Genomic DNA, 19,218 nt, shown 5'->3' with positions numbered 1-19,218 from the left:
TGATTTTATTATTCTTGGAAGTTTTTTTTTTAAGTTTTTTTGATATAAAATGAAAATATTGAAAAAACTGTATGGACATAATAGATGCATATTTCAATATTCTATGCAACTTTTACTTCTCTAAACTGAAATGGATCCATTCAATTAATATAAAAATTAATTTAAAAAGTAAATTGTTCTTGCTTAGTTTTAATAATTTTTAGCTTCAATATTCATTATTTATATTCATAAAACTCAAAGTGGTTTAATTTTTACTTTTTTTAACCATCTATACTTTTCAAAAATATTTTTTTTTATTTGGATTACGAACTGCATTTTTTTAATACAGGCGAGTGTTAAATCATTTATGCGAAACAAATATTTTACGAGATATAGTTCTAAAAAAATTTATTCCACGACTATAGAAATAAAATAGAAAAAAAAAGCATTTTCATTTTTAGTTTTGATAAAAAAATTTTTTTTTTATAATTAGGTCACTGGATAAGGAAGGATTAATGAATAGAGGACTTTATAATTAACTAATATTGCATTTAACTTATTTTAAACTTAGAATTAGCATTTATTTAATATAATAAAGAGTCACTATATAATAGATTTTCAAAACAAGTTGCCATGGTGAAATATGCAAAACATATTTCCGAACTTTTAAAAACCAAATTATTATCTTTTTAACCCTTTGACAATAACTAAAAATCATTAAAATCTGTAATCTTCTTATACCACAACCCAGTGGCGTAGCGAGCTTAACTCGCGCCCGGGGCACAATACCCTTTCAGCGCCCCCCCCCATTCGAAAACCATATAATATTATATGTAAAATATACTCGCAAATTAATGAATAAAGTCATAGACTCAAGCTAGGCTTTAAATTTGAGACAAAAAATGTAGTTGAGAGAACAAGACTAGATTTTGAAATGTATATGATCATCCAGAATTAGTTCAAAAGATACCTATTATTTATTTTACATTATAAAGAAATATTTTAAAAACATGCAGTTTAAAAACATGTAGTTAAAACATGCAGTAAATATTTATTATATCTAAGGAGATACATATATTTAATAATCATATGATTATAATACATTAATAAAACTAATTACTATGTCAAAATTTTCCGTGCTTTTGATGAAGCAAATGTATCAATAATATCATCAAAATTGATCATTTAAAATTTTTCTCTTTCCTATATGCTAGGTCATTTAGGCGATCTGTCAAAATTAATTTTAATTTGCTGAATGAACATTCGCAGCTAACAATTGATACTGAGATAGTCAGGAGTATTTGAAGTGCCGCTCTCAGATTTGGAAAAACATCTTCTCCATTCGAGATTGATTATAAAAGTAAGAAATTCTAATGGAGTTTTAGGTTCAATTTCTTTTCTACTGCGGAGTAACATTTTGCTATCACAAAATTTGAAAAAAAAATTCTATTACATTGAAATCTGTATTATAAAATTCACCCAAATTTTTACAATTTTTTTCAAGTTCGTTATCAACATTATCCTTGTTTAATAAATTTTCAACGTCTAGTAGAAATCCAAATTTGAAATTAAGGTCACTTAATCGTGTACACATTTCTTGTTGGAGACGATCAAGAGTGCTTTTCATAACGCGAGAAATTTCACTCTCTGCGGAAAGACCACCATAGCCAATTCTCCAGGCACGTATTGTTGTATCCATATCCCATTTTTCACTAAGAGACTCTGATTTTTCTATTGCCTCTTTACAGAGCTTGTCTCAAATTTCGGCTAGTTCAGTCGCTAATGATTCAAGATCATGGAACACTTCTCTAAAATTCATTCTAGGATCTTGTTATCTGAGCTGCACACGATCAATCCTTCTTAAGATTTCATACCAGAAATGAACTAAAGTTATAAAACTAAAGGTTAGTATATTTTGCAACAGAATTGTAGCTTCACTTCTGTTGTCACTTGTAGTGGTAGTGTGCTCTGCTAATTTTTCTAATAGTTCTTTTATATTCTCTAGCACATAGATGATAACGATAACAGCTTGCATTCTGGCGCTCCATCGCGTTTCAGATGTGTGACCTGCCATCACGGCAGCATTATTGTAACATTGTGATCTGCAGTTTGTTAATGAAATTTCATCGTAATTTAATTTCTCTAAAATTGTATTTTTGATCGAGGCTGCATCTTTAGCATGTATTTCAATAAAATCCAAAAAAGATTCTTCATTCCCCTCCGCAGAGGATCAGAATTGTGATGGCATGTCTTCGGATCATCCTCCGGGATGTTTCCCAGTCGCCAATAGCCCATTGTGCAGCTCTAGTGTGACGTAAATTAACAACAACAACAAAAAAGATTCTTTGATGGAAACTTTTTTATTGATAAAATCAGCATCTACGTACATACCTAACGACTTGGGACATTTGTACTCGAGAGATATCAGGAGTTGAATCAAACAAAAGTTCATAATATGTATTTCTTTTGATATCGTTTATTAGTTGATTTCGAACTGTAGATGCCAGAAGATGAATGAATTCATTTTGAATCTGTGGTGACAAATATGAGAATAACAAATTTTTCTGTTAACAAATTTTTTCATACTCTATTCACTTAATAGAATCGTCGAGTAGATGTAGTAAGTAATCTTATTCGATTTATTTTTACCAAGAATGCCTTGAACTTGAAAGGTAGTAGCATAGTGAAATATACAATATAATTTATGCTGACATTAAACTTATATATAACATTTAATATTTAATAACATTTCATTTTTATTCTAAACAGAGCGCGATGACAAGGGCACAAAACTGAAAAATACACGCCCAAAATAACTTAAAAGTTACTATTTCGGGTATTTCACTAATTTGTTGCTGGCTTCCACAACCTGTCGTAAATGTCACGGATGTGTACAGTCACGGATGTGTACAGGCCGGATACGTGAAAAGTATCCGGAAAGTAACAAATAATCTTTTTTTTAAAAAACAGATAATTCTCAGGCACACAACAAATACGGCGTTGTCTGTGTCTTTTCCTAAAAAAGATAAGACGCTGTATTTGTTGTGTGGGTGAGAAGTATCTATATTAAAAAATAGACGATCTTTTCCGGACACTTTTTTCCCATGACTGTACATATAAGTACATTAGAGTGTTATTGTCATCGTTTTAAAATAACATGCGTAAACTACATTGCGTTTATACAAAAATAAATAGTGGTCTGAAAGAAAGAATGTTTGTACTTTGTGCACTGCAAATATTTATTATAACATATTATGAGATAATTTATGTAACCACACAGCGTAGATGCCATAAGGAAGTGCTGACAGACACAGGTCAGCCAGTAGAAAAGACGCGCCATTTCTATTATGAATATATTATTACAGTTCGATTTAGACTATTAAAGTGACATTATGAATTAAATATTATGAATAATACTTATGAATTAACATTTATTATATTACACTGGCACTAAATTTGAAATATATTTTCCAAAAATCAATTATAATAAAAAAAAATTATTCAGCAATTTTTTGTTTTGGGGACCATTTGGCGCCCCTTAGTGAGTAGCGCCCGGGGCATGATGCCCCCCCTTGCCCACCCCTCGCTACGCCACTGCCACAACCTTGAATTGAGTGAGGAATAAAATCTATTTTTAGAGATTCCCTCTACACCTGCCTAACACATTAGCATAAAATTCGAAAACAGTTATATAGTTGCTGATATTTTAATTTCATTAAAATTCGTTCTTATTTATCGTGCTTTCTTTTCCGCTAGATGCACAACCTTTTTGAGTGAAGGGTCACTTGAATAGCAGGTAGATTAACGAAGAGCTGGCTGCTCGCATATTCAGTCAAGTTAGCGGCAAGATATGATAATTTTTAAATACACATTAGTGTTCTAAGTGGTTTTTTTTTTTTTTTTTTTTTTTCAGCAGTAAATTTAATAACATAGTTGCAGATAATGAATTAATTTGAATTTCGTTAAAAAAAAAAAAAAAAAACTGATATATTTTTCTCTATTTTTCACAATAATTAATTTATTAAATATATACTTAAAAAATAAAAACTGTAGAGCTTTCAGGATGAAAGTGCAAAAAAGTACACGCATTTTTTGAAGAGTAATATAAATTTAAATTAAATATTTTCATTAAAGAAAATTTATAATGTTTAAACAAAAATTAAAACAAATCTATTACAGTACAGTTCAATGTACTGTAATAGATTTGTTTTAATTTTTGATATTTATTATTTAGATATTTAGTATTATTATTATTTTGATATTTAGTATTATTTTTCAGATATTATTTCTATTTCTTGAATTTTACAGGTTTTAGGAATTTTAAATAAAAAACGTTTTCTATTTAGTTTTTTTTTTTTCAAAAGAAAAAAAAAATTTATAAATTACCTAAGCTAAAAAAAAAATTTAAAGCAAAATGAATTACAAACTAACTAACGTTTTCCTCAAGTTTCATGGTGAAAAATGAATTAAAATATCGGGATTCTAAATACCACTTACAAATGCATGGTGACAACTGCCGAAACGGCGAAAAAATAACTTATATTTACGATAAATTAAGCACAAATAAAATGCATCGAGTAGTGATTATTTAAATTCGCATTACATCGTAGTTAAAGTAACGGGATATTTTATTTTATAACCGTTGTTGAACAGCCGACCCAATTTTTCTTGGCTTTACGACTACTAATGTTCAACTCGGTAGCCTTGTAATTTTGAACCCAATGCAGAAGACAAGGGAACTCCTGGATCAAGTTTTAGGACAAATTTGCTTTCCTGGAGGACTTTTTAATGAAACTAACTTGCCTTTCCGTTACATGGAGAGGAAGACCACGAGAACATACCACAGTTAGCCTAACGACAAGGGAACTCTAACCCATGATCTGTCTACCACTGAGGATATTTCACGTCAGTACTATGGAATTAGTAGTTACAAGTACCAAAAAACGATCTTGCAGGGTTCCCACTCTTTTAACAATGCAAAAAATTAAGGACTTTTTTTTGGAAAGATTAAGAACTTTTTTGAAAAATTAAGAACCTTAAAAATAGTATGATTGTTTATTATTGAATAGATATGTACCACCAGTAACAGAGTCAATTACTTACCTTTCTGAGAAAAAATCAATAAATAAAAAAAATAATTTTATTATAATGTAGCACTGATATAATTGTTTTAATTAACAGTGTTTGCCAAAGTAGGATCAGGCAATTTCTGCAAACCAGGGTAGTTTTTTTAAAAATATTTTCAGATTGTTAAGGGTTAAAGACATCTATGAAACTAATACGTATTCTATTTTTGATGATTTAATTCAAATGTAAAATTAAGTGCAGAAATTAAGATTTGCAATTTTTTTCAAATATTAAAAAAATAATAGTTAAGAAATTTGGGAAAAACATTGAAAAAATTATTAAAATAAATTTTTATATTCAGTTGGGCCAAAAAAAATTATTTCTTTTCTATTAACCAAATGCTTCATTCAAAGAATTAATACAAAAAAGTTGAATTAAAGTTATGCAAGAGAGTAATTTTCTTAACTATCTCATGTTAAATTAAGTCTCATTTCAAATAAAACAGGCTGTACTAATATCTAAGCACCTTAAATCATTCCACTTTTTTTCATCAGGCTTTACTTAATTTTTCTTAAAAATTCATTGCAATAAATATTTTAATGAAAATTTTTATAGAAAAAAATACAATTATATTTAAGAAGATTTATAATTTTGAAACCAATATGTTTTTTATATTAGTTCTCAGTGAAACATATAAATAAAAGGGTCTAAAAAGATTTTTCAAAGACCTATGACAGTTACTACACATTCCTAAATCGATAAGGTTCGTTAATTAACAAATACTGATAAATTATTTATTTTTTGCCTACTTGTAATACTTCGTTATCATCCTCTATCATTCTTAGTATTATTCTCCACTATTATTAACATTTGATATTTTATTTTTATCGCAAAATTTACAGTTTAAAACTGAAAGTGGTAGTCTTTTATTATAAAGTAATCCTGTAAAAAATTGTTCCTATCAAGTATAGTGATGATGAGAAATTAAGGACTTTTATTTTCCAAAATAATAATTAAGCAGTTTTTAAGGACCGTGGGAACCCTGATCTAAACATCACTTGGATTTATGATGAAATGGGCAAAAGCAAAACGCGTCAAAAAGTGATTTAAATGTGCAATTTCAAACTCTCATGTCTTAATAATAAAATTAATTTTCTATTTTGAATCAAACTTGACAAAACAAGGTTTTAGAAGAAACTCTTTGACATAGGAATTCAAATTAACATTAGGTGGATAGATAATACTACGGAGAAAAAAAATTTTTTTTTGTTGACATAACAAGGCTTTCAAGATATCCAGAGTATACTGTACAGTACAGAACCCGTTATCCGGAAATCAGAAAACCAAAAAACCGGGACGAAATTCGATAAATTTTCTCGCCATTAAAAAAAAATTTTTTTTTTCTTCTTCCTCATAAGATTTTAGGATTTTTCTTTCTTTTTTGAAAGGTGTTTACCTTACTATCGTTTTGGAAATAATCATTAATGTATTACTTCATCGTTTTTTCTTCTTTTTAAGATTATTTCCAAAAATTTTGTTTTTTAGTTTGGTTTAACAATAAAGAAAACGGCTTTTTGCAGCGACTCAGAAAACCGGAAAAATCAGTTATCCGGAATAGCGATGGTCCCGATAGTTCCGGATAATCGGTTCCCTACTGTATTATGATAAAATGACAGTATATTAAATGAAAAATTTTAATACCAAGATGTAATTTTTAATTATCCGATAACTACAAATGTAATCTACCTTAGTACATCTTTTAAAATTTGCAATACTCAGTGAGAAATTTTATCTTATAATCAATGTTGAACACCAGATTCATATAGCATTTTGCTATCCTTAATGTTACAATCCTATCTCCAAACGATATCGTTTGGTTCAAAATCCAAATGATTTTGAACCCCAAAAGATAAATTAACTCTGACATGATGTGCTAAACAAGGAAAAATGTAAGTTCTAAAAAAAATTTTCTGTTGTAACTAACACATATTTGAGCGTCACTGAAAAAAAAAAAAAACTACGACAATCTCCAATGGTTAGCAAGGTAGTAGAAGAACTATAACCACACTGGTTGAAAATTGAATTTATTGAGCTAATGAGTGAGAAACAAGTTTTCTAGAAAAACTAAAGTTTAAAGTTATTGACAGCTAATTTTATTATGACATTCTCATAATGTGTAAACTAGTAATAGCACCAGAATAATTAATATGTGATTTGTAAGAAAATATTTCTATAAAAGTGTAATTGTCTCAAATGCGGAGCTGCTGTAATAGTAGGTTAGGAAGGACCTTGATTTTCTTGGAATTTTAGGGGCCACCGAGACTGAAGTAATTCAAAAAAGGATTAAATTATTTTTAATATTGCAAATTTTCGTTACAGTTTCAATCATATTAGATGATAATCTAATTTGATATTGGAGAATATAGTCTCTACATTTTTTGGTGGCAGATTCCAAGAGATAAAAATTATTCATAGAATTAGGAAAAAGCTATAGGTACTTAACAATTATTTCAAAGTGAAAAATCAATATATCATTTATAAAATTATATCATTGATAAAATTAATCAATAGTCTAGAATTTAAAAAAAGAATTATAGAATTTTTAGGAATGAAATTTTAAAAGAATGAAAAATCCTGCTTACTTATTTCTTGTTATAGTTCCATAATTAGGAAAACAATTATGGAAGTTCTAAGTAATCAATTTCCCTAGTGGTTTTGAACAAACAGAAAATTTAAAGGGTGTTTTTTTTTTCTTTTCAAGAGTAAAACTAAGCATAACAACAGTTATTTTGTAAATGCCAGAAGACACAGACGCAAAAAAAATAAATAATGCACAGGCTGATAGTACATTTTTTTGTATGCATACAAAATATAAATAAAACTAAAATAAAAAAAATCATTGAAAATGATTATAAAAACTAATTTTTATGCGTATCACAATGAGACTTGAAGGAATTAAAGTCACTAAAAAGAAGTTTACATATTTCACAGATATGCCTGCCAAAATGTCTTTTATTTGAATGAGTGCGTAAGGTTCTTTCAGTTTTATAAAACTTCTTGCACACCGTACAAGAATATGGAGTTATTGCTGGTGACATAACCGAAGAATTAGGAGATTCTTTGGAGGTCACATTAGTTTTATATGGAGTTATTGTTGGTGACATAACCGAAGAATTAGGTGATTCTGTGGAGGTTATATTTGTTTTAGAGTGTTTCTTTAAATGCTTGGTAAGACTTGATTTCTGGGCAAAGCCTTTATCACAAATTTCACAAGCAAATTTGTGTTTATCATTTAAAACTCCACCATAGCGTAGTAATCTGTCGATTAAGAATTCACCCTCCGAACATAAGTTACACTTATGTTCGGTATAAGTAACTTTGAGTTCTTGAATAATTTCTATCTCCGAATCACTATCACTAAGAGAAACATTCAATTCTTTATTACTGTTTTCAGCATCACCTGAAATAAATGAAAACTATTAATCAATATATATATATATATATATATATATATATATATATATATATAAAAATATTTTTGGTGCATCATCATAGAAGATTTTACCTTTACAATGTCCATCTCACATAAGTGCATTAAAAATTTGAACGTCTTACATGAAGAAACCTTACCTATGGTAAACACGTGGTTGCAGAGAAATGTGTTCTGAAAGGGGTTCCGTGGTTGTGTTCTGTTGTTCGAAAAGGTTCTGAACAATACTGGTAAATAGGGAAGCTAGATAATGGGGCAGATGTTGAAAATAATGAAAGATCCAGGAAGAAAAGTTAAACGGATTTTATTCTAAATGGCGTAGTTCGAAGTTTTTTCCAAAATGCGAGAAATTCACGAATTTTGAAACTGATTCTTAGAATGCGCGAATTTCTCGCTGTAATATTTTATAATGCGAGAAAAGAAAAAAATATGCAAGATTCTCGCGCTGTAGTGAAAACACTGTTAGTTTATTCATATAATATGAACTATTTTTCAACTGTAGTCGTAAATTAATCACTTGACAGTTAAACCAATAAATATAATTAATATTAGGACTTAAGGCCGTAAGTTTTTTAAAAATAGATTCTCAAAAGATAATGTTTATAGATAGTTGGACTGTTCTAAGTAGAACTCAGATTTGATTGAAGGACACTACAAGCTACCATACATCACATTTTTAAAAAATGAGGTTTTCTCTTACATGTTTGAAGACTTTTTAACCAATAAATATAATTAATATTAGGACTTAGGAATTAATATTAGGTTATTAATGCTTAGGACTTAGGAATTAATATTAGGTTAAACCAATAAATATAATTAATATTAGGACTTAAGGCCATAAGTTTTTTTTAAAATAGATTCTCAAAAGATAATGTTTATAGATAGTTGGACTGTTCTAAGTAGAACTCAGATTTGATTGAAGGACACTACAAGCTACCATACATCACATTTTTAAAAAATGAGGTTTTCTCTTACATGTTTGAAGACTTTTTAACCAATAAATATAATTAATATTAGGACTTAGGAATTAATATTAGGTTATTAATACTTAGGACTTAGGAATTAATATTAGGTTAAACCAATAAATATAATTAATATTAGGACTTAAGGCCATAAGTTTTTTTTAAAATAGATTCTCAAAAGATAATGTTTATAGATAGTTGGACTGTTCTAAGTAGAACTCAGATTTGATTGAAGGACACTACAAGCTACCATACATCACATTTTTAAAAAATGAGGTTTTCTCTTACATGTTTGAAGACTTTTTAACCAATAAATATAATTAATATTAGGACTTAGGAATTAATATTAGGTTATTAATACTTAGGACTTAGGAATTAATATTAGGTTAAACCAATAAATATAATTAATATTAGGACTTAAGGCCGTAAGTTTTTTAAAAATAGATTCTCAAAAGATAATGTTTATAGATAGTTGGACTGTTCTAAGTAGAACTCGGATTTGATTGAAGGACAATACAAGCTACTATACATCACATTTTTTAAAAATGAGGTCTTCTCTTACATGTTTGAAGACTTTTTTATTTTTTGTTGTATGAACTCTTTAAGGATAACTGGCACATAAACAAAATGTTTTTTATTTTTTCAAATAAGTCAGAAAATTAAAATAATTCTTAAAAAATTGGCTGTCATAGATAGAACATGAACTGCCCTGTTGGTAGATATATGGCAAAATTAAGAACTTCAGCACAGTATTTTTAAAAGTGGTTACTTTTTCAGAAATTTAAAATTTTATACAATTAAAAAAGCGGTTGATATTAATAATGCATTGCATTTCTCAAAATATGATATTAATTTTTCATATTCGTTCATTTTCTTAAGCATGAAATCGACTTCCTCCGCCAAATATTTTGTAAGTTAGACGGTGACTGGAAGGCAATTCATTAAATGCCATTTTTAAGTATTTAGCCTCGCCGTGACTGCTAGCGACTGTACATTTTGCCCTATATTGGTAGAGCCTTTGCCTACCGTAGCTTGTCACTATCTGTGGGATTGTAATTTCTCTCATCAGATCTTAATGGTTCTAAATTCACTTGAACCACAAACCATTATACCACATATATGAACCACAAACCACTGATGATATATATGACTAATATATGAACCACAAACCACTATAAGAACCACAAACCATTATTGAACACTGTATAATGGGGGATTACCACCACAACCTAAACTCAAATTTTAATAATGGTAGTAAAATTAAAGCAGAAACCGGCATGTCATTTGATCACTAAGGATGGATTCCAGGCAATAAGAGCCCATTAATGCAGCTCTAATGCAATAATAACATTCGATTTGTAAAACATCGGATAGGATTAACAGTAAAGTTTTTAAAAAATCAAAATATAAATTGGTATTATTCTCTGCTAATCTACAAGCATTGACAGAAAAAATAATGTTTGTACATTCATTATATGACAAAACATTTATTGATTTTCATATTACTTTTAAATTTTGATATTATAAATTCAGATACGCGTAACTTCCAACTTTCTTACTTTGCTACAACTTGGTAAAATCTTTTTAAACTAATCTACAAGTTGGTACATAAGAAATTTCTATTGCGAAATTAAGGGAAGTAAAACAGTTTCATGTCTTTAAAATAATAATAATAATAAAAATGGGGTCATATATACAATAATTGATTCAGTTAAAAAAAAAAAAAATCTTTACACAGATTTTGTCAAAATTGATGATGAAAAAGTTAGCAATTATGAGAATTAATAAATTGTCAGCAGAAACTTTTTTAATTTAGCTTATGTGCTTGTAGAAATTTTTTTTAATTAAAAATTTTTGTTTGCAGAAAGTTTTTTTTCTTTTTTTCCTTTTAAACAAAGAGTGCGAAGGTGTGCCAATAAATATACTTATTTGGATAAAAGCCTGAGAAAATACTTTAGCAGGGAAAGATTTCTGTATTGTGATGTGTGACAGAATAATTGTAGACTTAACAACTTCAGAGCAACGGCCTGTAAGACACTATTAAAAATTCACTGAAGGTGACCAATTCAAAGGGTATAACTTGTAGCCATTAGCAGGGAAATCTCTAAACGTTTTCTAAACAAAAATATTAAAGTTTGAAATCCATTTGGTGCCTTTGCAATTGTCATTGGTGTGAAAGATTGACACACAGAACTATCCGCTAAAAATATTTCAATACGAAAGATTTTTTTTTTCGGTAGATGTTGGGAACCAATATATACAGTGATGAATAATAGTTTACAATAGGGTGCCCTTTTTTGGCACCAAGATCAGTGCGAGAAAGTAATCCCAGTAATAGATTTTCTTTAAGCAGACCCACTAAATGTCAAGCCTTTACGTCCAATTTCAGATCCCTATAGGGGGATATTTCTGAGTCGTGATCTGTTATGGCAACAACAATCGCCAAGGTACTAAATGGATTTTAAACTTGGATATATTTTGAAAAAAAACTTGCAGAGATTTGCCTAGTTAGGCTACGAATTATACCTTTTCAGCTGGCAATCTCGTCAAGACTCGGCGATTATTCTGCTGAAAATCACGATGCGGAAATTTTTCTATTGGATTTCAAAATCATAAAGATTGTTGTAATCATCAAGTTTTAACTGTAGATGTTTAAAAAACCTGTACAGGGAATAATCCATTACTAAAAGTTTTAAAAATCAGTTATATAGAAAAGGAAAGGCTATAGAATTATTATTAATAGTTATAATCACTCACCATTTAAATTTAATGAAGCTTCAGCCATAACTTTGAATACAACACTATGAAAACATGCAGAACAGACGAGACCGCGGGGAGAAATTTGTTTATATTATTGTTACGTTTTGTTGCCAAACTACAAGTACAGTTAAAAGATTTTTAATTAAATGAAATAATTTCGATCAAATTAGAATTTATTCGTCAAAAATCGACAAAATTTAGAAGAGCATAGCTTTAATTTTTTTTCCTCAAGTAAACGAGAAAATCTCTAAAAAGAAATTTCTGTAAGCTGCAAGCTAGTTTGATGCTAAACCATAACAGAAAGTAAATAAATAAACAAAATGGTTTCTGTTTCTAGTTGCGTATCTGAATTGAATAATTTTAGAATTTATAATATCTATCTTTCTATTTAATTAAAATGAAATCTGGAATGCTAGATATCAATCGGCTTTGTTAGTTAAATTTGTCACAGAAAGGTTAATAACAACGTAAAGTAAGTTAACTTTTTATAAAATATATTGTCATGTTCTCAGTTATGAGAAATATTTAACATTTTTTCAATGTCATTCTGATATTTGATCATTTTTTTCAATTAAGATTTTAGAAAAATTAATTTTAATGTGGTGATACTTGAATTTCATTTTTTTTTTAACGTTTCACTGTTATGTAAAACATACTGTTGTGTAAGCTACATTAGACGGTTTTTCTGATACTTTTCCTTTTTTCAAGTAATTCATTAAAGATAAATTTTTAAATTTATTTTTGCATTTTGGAAACATCATAAATTATTTTTAGCGGCGAAGAGACTATTTTCCTTTTTTAACCTCTGCAGTTGCTGATTTTTTTAATGGAAATTATTGTGAAAAATAACTTTATATCATATTAATCATTTCCTTCATCTTTTAACAACACAGCATTCTTAATGACATCTCTTAAATAACACAGCATTCCTCAAAAACATTAATTTGATTCTAGCAACTCTTCCCAATTAATTGTATTTCATATACCCAAGTTCTTCATGCATAATACACCAGACTTAATTTATAAGAATTCGCTCTGCAATATCAATATTGATGATCATAATTCTTAAATACTTTTCAATTCTTCCTAAAATCTGAACATATTTTAAAATATTGTACAATGAAAGATAAATCTTATATAGTATGATATTGAAGTGTTGGAAATGTAAAGAAAAGACAGGGTATCCGCGCACCTGGAAAGTCATAAATTTCAGTATTGAGCAAAATTTGTCATGATTTTAACTATCTTTTTAAAAAAAATCATGAAAAGTCATGGATTTAGGTCGCCGAAAAATCTAATTTTTAAAATGGAATTTACCTCCTCCATACACATCATGGTGTACCGAATGTCTGAATTTGTATCAAAATCCCCTCTCACAGTCATATTTGATTAAAATATAAAATGTTTTTATCCGTGTTCTTTAAAAATTATGGTGTTCTTTCAAAAAATGAAAGAAAAAAACTTTTCTAGAGGGAATTATCTTTTAAACTTCTGATTGCAGAATTTTTGTTATTATTTTTTATTTTTATTTTATAAATTTAAAATTCTAGCTAAAGCTAGCCAAGAAAATTTTTTTATTCCGAAATGAGAACAGAAAAATCAGGAATATTTCTTTCCTTTCCGATGAACAAGAAAAGTATCTGTAGAGAAAAAGAGGGAAAAAAAAATTTGCTTTTGGATTTTTTTTGCAGTTATTATATTGCTTCAACTCTTTCTTTACCAGGGCTCAAAAAAACTCAGAAATTTTACCCGTCTCCGAAGAGGGCTTGTCCAACAATGTACCCGTCCTCCTTTGAAACTAACCCGTCACTTCTAAATAAATAAAAATATAATTTTCTCTTATTTATTACAAACATTTATATAAATTGCACAATGAATTAGTAGTTACTGGGATTACAAATACAGGATTACATTATACAGTAATAAAAGAAATACTAGGTTACTAATTGTAAAACCTAGTATATTTCTATTATGAAATAATTTAAATAACAAAGGTTAAGTTATCTGTCAATTATCATGTCAATTTATCCCATGATACTGCATTTTTTAAATGAATCAAATATGACGTTTGCCAGTTCCACAATCAAGCCAATGATTTAAAAAGTTTTCTGCACAGAAATCTGAAAGAGGTTTTCCATTTAGGTAGATGTTCAGAAATGCGTTTAACGCTTCTTGTTTAAGATCAGTAAATAATGTTCTTTTTTTGTAAGTTCATTGCTGAAAAGCCCCTTTCAACCGCTGCAGTACTCCCAGACAGAGAAAACATCAATTCCACCATGCGCAGCATGTTGCTGTATTTCGAGATTAGAGGGTCATTTTAGAAGAGAGGTGCTAGACTCTTGTAAGATAACAAAAATTGAAAATGTTTATAGGAAAATGGCCGTCCGCGCGGACGCTGGATTCGAGAAGTTTGTTGTCTGCGAGGAATTTCTACCCGCCGAGGACGGGCGGTTTTTCGAGCCCTGTTCTTTACCCTGTTTTTTAATTTTAAAAATTTATAAATATGAAGATGCAGAGTATAACAGTTTTGGTTATACCTATCATTTCTAATGAATGTTATTATAATACTTTTTTTAATTTATTGTTGTTGTTTTTTTGTCGGGAAAAATAGTAACTTCATTAAGTCATGAAAAATTCTTGGAATTAATCATGGATAGTGATGAATTTGAAAATCTAAAATGAAGCAGATACCCTGAAAACAGTAATTGCAGAAACAGATGTATTGCAGACTTTCTGTTGTTGTACTAATTAGTTCAAGTTAATATTTATTTTCATTTCATGTATTAAAAGTGTTTGCAGCATAAAATTTGTAATAAATTTTATTTCTTAATCAAATATCTCACAGTAAAACCAAAACACAACTATATACATGTACTGAAATAAAATTGGAAATATACATGTGTCAGTAATGTTTAACAATTGTTTAGTTAGTTTTTAAAATTGATAGGGGTGATAGTATTCTGGTTGTATCCCTGATTTCTGGGTCTAATAACTATAAGCAGTTCATGTGATCTTGAACAATATCATCGAGAAAGACCATTTGTTTGTGAACTTCAGCAAATTAAAAATTGTTTAACTTTTGCTAAACTCTGTTAATGAAACATTTACATACATGCAATTCTTCTGCCAATTTGATTATTTTGCTTCTTTGAATTTTTTCCCATTTTGAATGTTTTGGAACTGTGATAAAATCTGTTTACTAGTATTGTGATTCTTACTCCCATGATTTTAATATCAAACATGGATTTTCATCTTTACTTAAATTAAAAGTTATGCTTTGCGATTCCTATTCGCGCGATTAAAAAATCCAATATCACGATTTGTATTGGCACGATTTTAAAATCCAATATCACATTTCATTTTTATTCGAATTAAAACTTAAATGTTGCAATTCATAGTCACGCGTTTTTGAAATACAATACATCGTATTCACTTGGTTGTAATATCAAACATTGATTGTTGTATTTATCCTAGTTTAAAAAATATGCATTGCGATTCATATTCACGTAACTGCAAAATTATTTTCCGGATTTGTATTCAGGCAAGTTAAAAATTTCATATCGTAATTTATATTTTCGCGTTTTTAAAATCCCATTTCGCTATTTATATTGTGATCATAAATTTTAAAATTTAATGTCGAGATTCTTGTAAGAAATAAGTTTTTTTCTTGAATTAGTTACTATAAAAGTGTGATATTCTTCATTAGTAGGTAATTTAACTCTAAGTGTTTATTCAAAAAATTATGTTACATGAACTTAATGTTGAGATTCTAGTAAGAAATAAGTTTTTTTCATGAATTAGTTACTATAAAGGTGTGATATTTTTCATTAGTAGCTAATTTTATTCTAAATGTTAGTTCAAAGAGTTATGTTACATAAACTTAATGTCGAGATTCTTGTAAGAAATAAGTTTTTTTCATGAATTAGTTACTATAAAAGTGTGATATTTTTCATTAGTAGTTAATTTAATTCTAAATGTTAGTTCAAAGAGTTATGTTAACAGAAACTTAATGTCGAGATTCTTCTAAGAAATAAGTTTTTTTTCATGAATTAGTTTTATAAAAGTGTGATATTTTTCATTAGTAGGTAATGTAATTCTAAATGTTAGCTCAAAAAAATTATGTTACATATGAAACATGTATTGTATATAAATTTATATTTTGATTTTAGTTTTATACCCATAAAATTTTCAGGGTTTTTTATTTTGTGTCACAATTACTCCTGATAAGATGTTCTTATTTATTATTTTTTAATTAACAACTAGTTTTTATTTATTTATTTTTTTAATAAAATTTACTTTCTTTTTCAGAATGGTATCTATTTTCGGTGCGAATTCGATGTTAATCAGCCCATCCAAACATTTTCTTAGACTTTGCCATCCATTAGGAGCTTTCTTTGGTGCCAAAGATGGACACAAGACAATATTCGAATCAAAGCAGCTTTCTACTAATTCTGTACCTCAATCAGTACAAGTTATCATTTGCGGAGCTGGTGCCGTTGGAAATTCTGTTGCCTATCATATGAACCAAAATAATTGGAAGGATATTGTAGTGTTGGAGCAAAGCAAGTTAGAAAACTTCTGCAGACTTATTGATTTTTTCAATTTATACAGATAATGATTATTTTTAAGACATCAGATTTATAATTTTTAACAAATTTATTTTGGGCCCTAGATATGATTACTGGTTCCATTTGTAATTTTGTTAGCAGATTCATCTTTAAGGAAAAAAAATTAATTTAATAATTACAATATATTCTTATCTGAGCTGTGATGGCTAAGGGGGAAGCGCTCTCCTTCCAATTTGGTGAACTGGGATCAAATCCCAGCAATGGCTGAACAATACGAATTTTGCATCTGGTTTGCACCAACCGCAATGCTGACATAAAATATTCTGCATTGTAGATGGATCATGAATTAGAGTGTCCTTGCCCTCAGACTAACCATGGGAGGTTTTAGTGGTTTTCCACTTTATGTAACGACAATGGAAGTTAGTTCCGCAAATAGTCCTCTGTGAAGGTAATTTTCTCCCAATACTTGATCCAATAGTTCCCTTGTCTTCTGGATTGGGTTCAAAATTACAAGGTTACAGAGCTGAACTTTAGTTGTCGTAAAATAAGGTATGCACAACCTTTTTCATTTAGTGGGTCACAGAAACTTAAGAAATGCTATGTTGGGAGCAAACATAAGTAACGTAAAACTGTAATTGTACAAATTAACTTACGGTGTATTTATATCTTAATTTTAAGTAACCTGTATATACGTTGTAATATGTAAAATAGGCAAAATTTTGCATTTCTGTGCAAGTGCAGAAATCATAGCCATAAATTAAACTTGTAAAAAGAAATTATTGAAATCAAGTTCAGAGTTGTGCTAAAGCAATAAATAAATGAAAAAAACTTATATGACTTGTACAAAAAATTTATTAAAGGAAATTAACTTTCTAATGCAGCTTTTTTTTTCAAGGCAGAATAAAACTTTTATTTTCCATATTTTTTGTATTTTTATTAAAATTTAAAACTGTTCAGGGACCAAGTCTCACACATCGAGAGTCAGTGTTGACCCGCAGGCTATAAGTTGTGCCTCCCTGCCCTAAGCCATTTTAAAGTAGCATTAAAGTATCTATTATTAAAAATTATATTGTATTATACTATAAAAAATTATAACTTATTGTCATTGATATTACTTCTGTTATTTTTTAAAAAACTCTTGGTCTTCAATTTTAATAGCTAATGTCTTGATTAGTATCAGTAATATTTTAAGAAATTAACTAGTGAGTATATGAAAAATCGTTTAATTATGATATGATATCATTGAAAATTAATGAAAATCTTTAGTTTAAAATTGGAGGATTTAAACTGAGAGAAGGTTTTAATTATTTTATGAGAAATCTTTGTATTTTGTGATTAAATGCTTCATTTGACTCTTAGAATTGGTAGTGGTGACTCTTGGCGGAGTTGTGGCATTGTTGGCCATTTTCATTCTACTACTGAAGGTCGTTTGACAACATACAGCTCTGAGTTATATAAACAATTACAGAATGAAGGTCATGATATTGGTAAATATAGGTTTTTTAGATAGATATTTATGTATGAAATATGACAGTATGAAATTTTTGTAGTGTTTTAGTTTTTTTTATATATGAAATATTAGCGTTGGTTGAAACTTTTTGAATTTTATTTAATTCGCTAATCACAGATAGCCGGTTTATTTTTTTTACTTTCTATTCTGTTTTTGTAATCAATTATTTTTACTTTTATTAGTTTATGTTTATAGGAATATGTTGAAAGTGTTCAAAATTTTGTGAATTTCTATAGACTTTCATTATTACATAGCTCTTAGCTGACCAATGCTGCCATATAAGCAGTATGGAACTTTTACTTCCCATGTTGTGTATATGGTGAAAAAAATCAATAATTCATTATTTTATCATTTTTATTATTATTCTGCAAATTGTGAAACTACGATTATACATTGGGAAGAAGCAAAACTTAAAGTATTTTTGGACTGTTCAGGGTTAAAATAATTAAATTTAAAATAAATCACAAAAAATATCAATTTTTTACATTTTACCCTTGCCATTAATCATAAATATTTAAAGCATTATTATTTAAATTTAGAAATTTTTCTCAAATGTTTGTATAAATAACTTGAAATAATTATAATTGTTATGCTTTTTTAAATATACTTATGTTGAAAAGTATCAAATTCAAATTAATATAAGTTGCCACTAGGTAGCCTCTCAGTGTCCAAGGCAATTTATTTATTTTCTTTTTAAAAATTTATAAATTAAATTAAATTTGTCTGTTAAATTTATTTATAAAGCAATGTTTTCTTATATTGAACATGTTTTTTAAAGGGTACAGAACAACAGGTTCTGTTAATATTGCCAGAACAAAAGAAAGAATGATAGAATTAAGAAGACTTGAAGCTGAAGCAAGGTAATAAATGTATAACAAGGTT

The 19,218-nt window shown here is 28.3% G+C and overlaps 2 protein-coding genes across 3 annotated transcripts in view; one reads left to right on the top strand and one right to left on the bottom strand.

Moving 5' to 3' along the window:
* Positions 1-7,113: 7,113 nt before the first annotated feature.
* On the bottom strand, positions 7,114-12,406 carry LOC107436589 (uncharacterized). Its single transcript, XM_016048355.3, has 2 exons — positions 12,256-12,406; positions 7,114-8,506 (listed from the first exon to the last, which is right to left on the bottom strand). Exons 1-2 carry the CDS (start codon positions 12,281-12,283, stop codon positions 7,965-7,967), a joined length of 570 nt encoding a protein of 189 aa, XP_015903841.2. The 5' UTR covers positions 12,284-12,406; the 3' UTR covers positions 7,114-7,964.
* Positions 12,407-12,556: 150 nt separating this feature from the next.
* The window catches only part of LOC107436588 (pyruvate dehydrogenase phosphatase regulatory subunit, mitochondrial), a 28,237-nt gene continuing 21,575 nt past the window's right edge, over positions 12,557-19,218 (top strand). Inside the window, exons 1-4 of one of the 2 annotated variants that reach the window (XM_016048352.5) lie at positions 12,557-12,730; positions 16,567-16,824; positions 18,186-18,313; positions 19,115-19,196. In XM_016048352.5, the coding sequence (XP_015903838.1) occupies positions 16,568-16,824; positions 18,186-18,313; positions 19,115-19,196 (467 nt within the window). In that variant the 5' untranslated portion in view covers positions 12,557-12,730; position 16,567. The remainder of the gene's footprint in view (positions 12,731-16,566; positions 16,825-18,185; positions 18,314-19,114; positions 19,197-19,218) is intronic. The other variant, XM_016048353.5, reaches the window with a different exon arrangement.

Source organism: Parasteatoda tepidariorum, chromosome 4 (genome assembly GCF_982258835.1).
Source record: "Parasteatoda tepidariorum strain Cologne lab strain chromosome 4, Ptep-v5.0, whole genome shotgun sequence".
In the NCBI taxonomy this organism is placed as follows: Eukaryota; Metazoa; Arthropoda; class Arachnida; order Araneae; family Theridiidae; genus Parasteatoda; species Parasteatoda tepidariorum.
This window is presented reverse-complemented; position numbering and strand designations above follow the sequence as displayed.

What these genes read in the sequence shown, in the direction of transcription:
- LOC107436589 (XM_016048355.3), bottom strand. Translation starts at nt 12,283, where the DNA reads ATGGCTGAAGCTTCATTAAATTTAAATG. An exon ending in AGCTTCATTAAATTTAAATG is followed by an intron (nt 8,507 to 12,255) that starts GTGAGTGATTAT and finishes CATTTATTTCAG; the next exon opens with GTGATGCTGAAAACAGTAAT.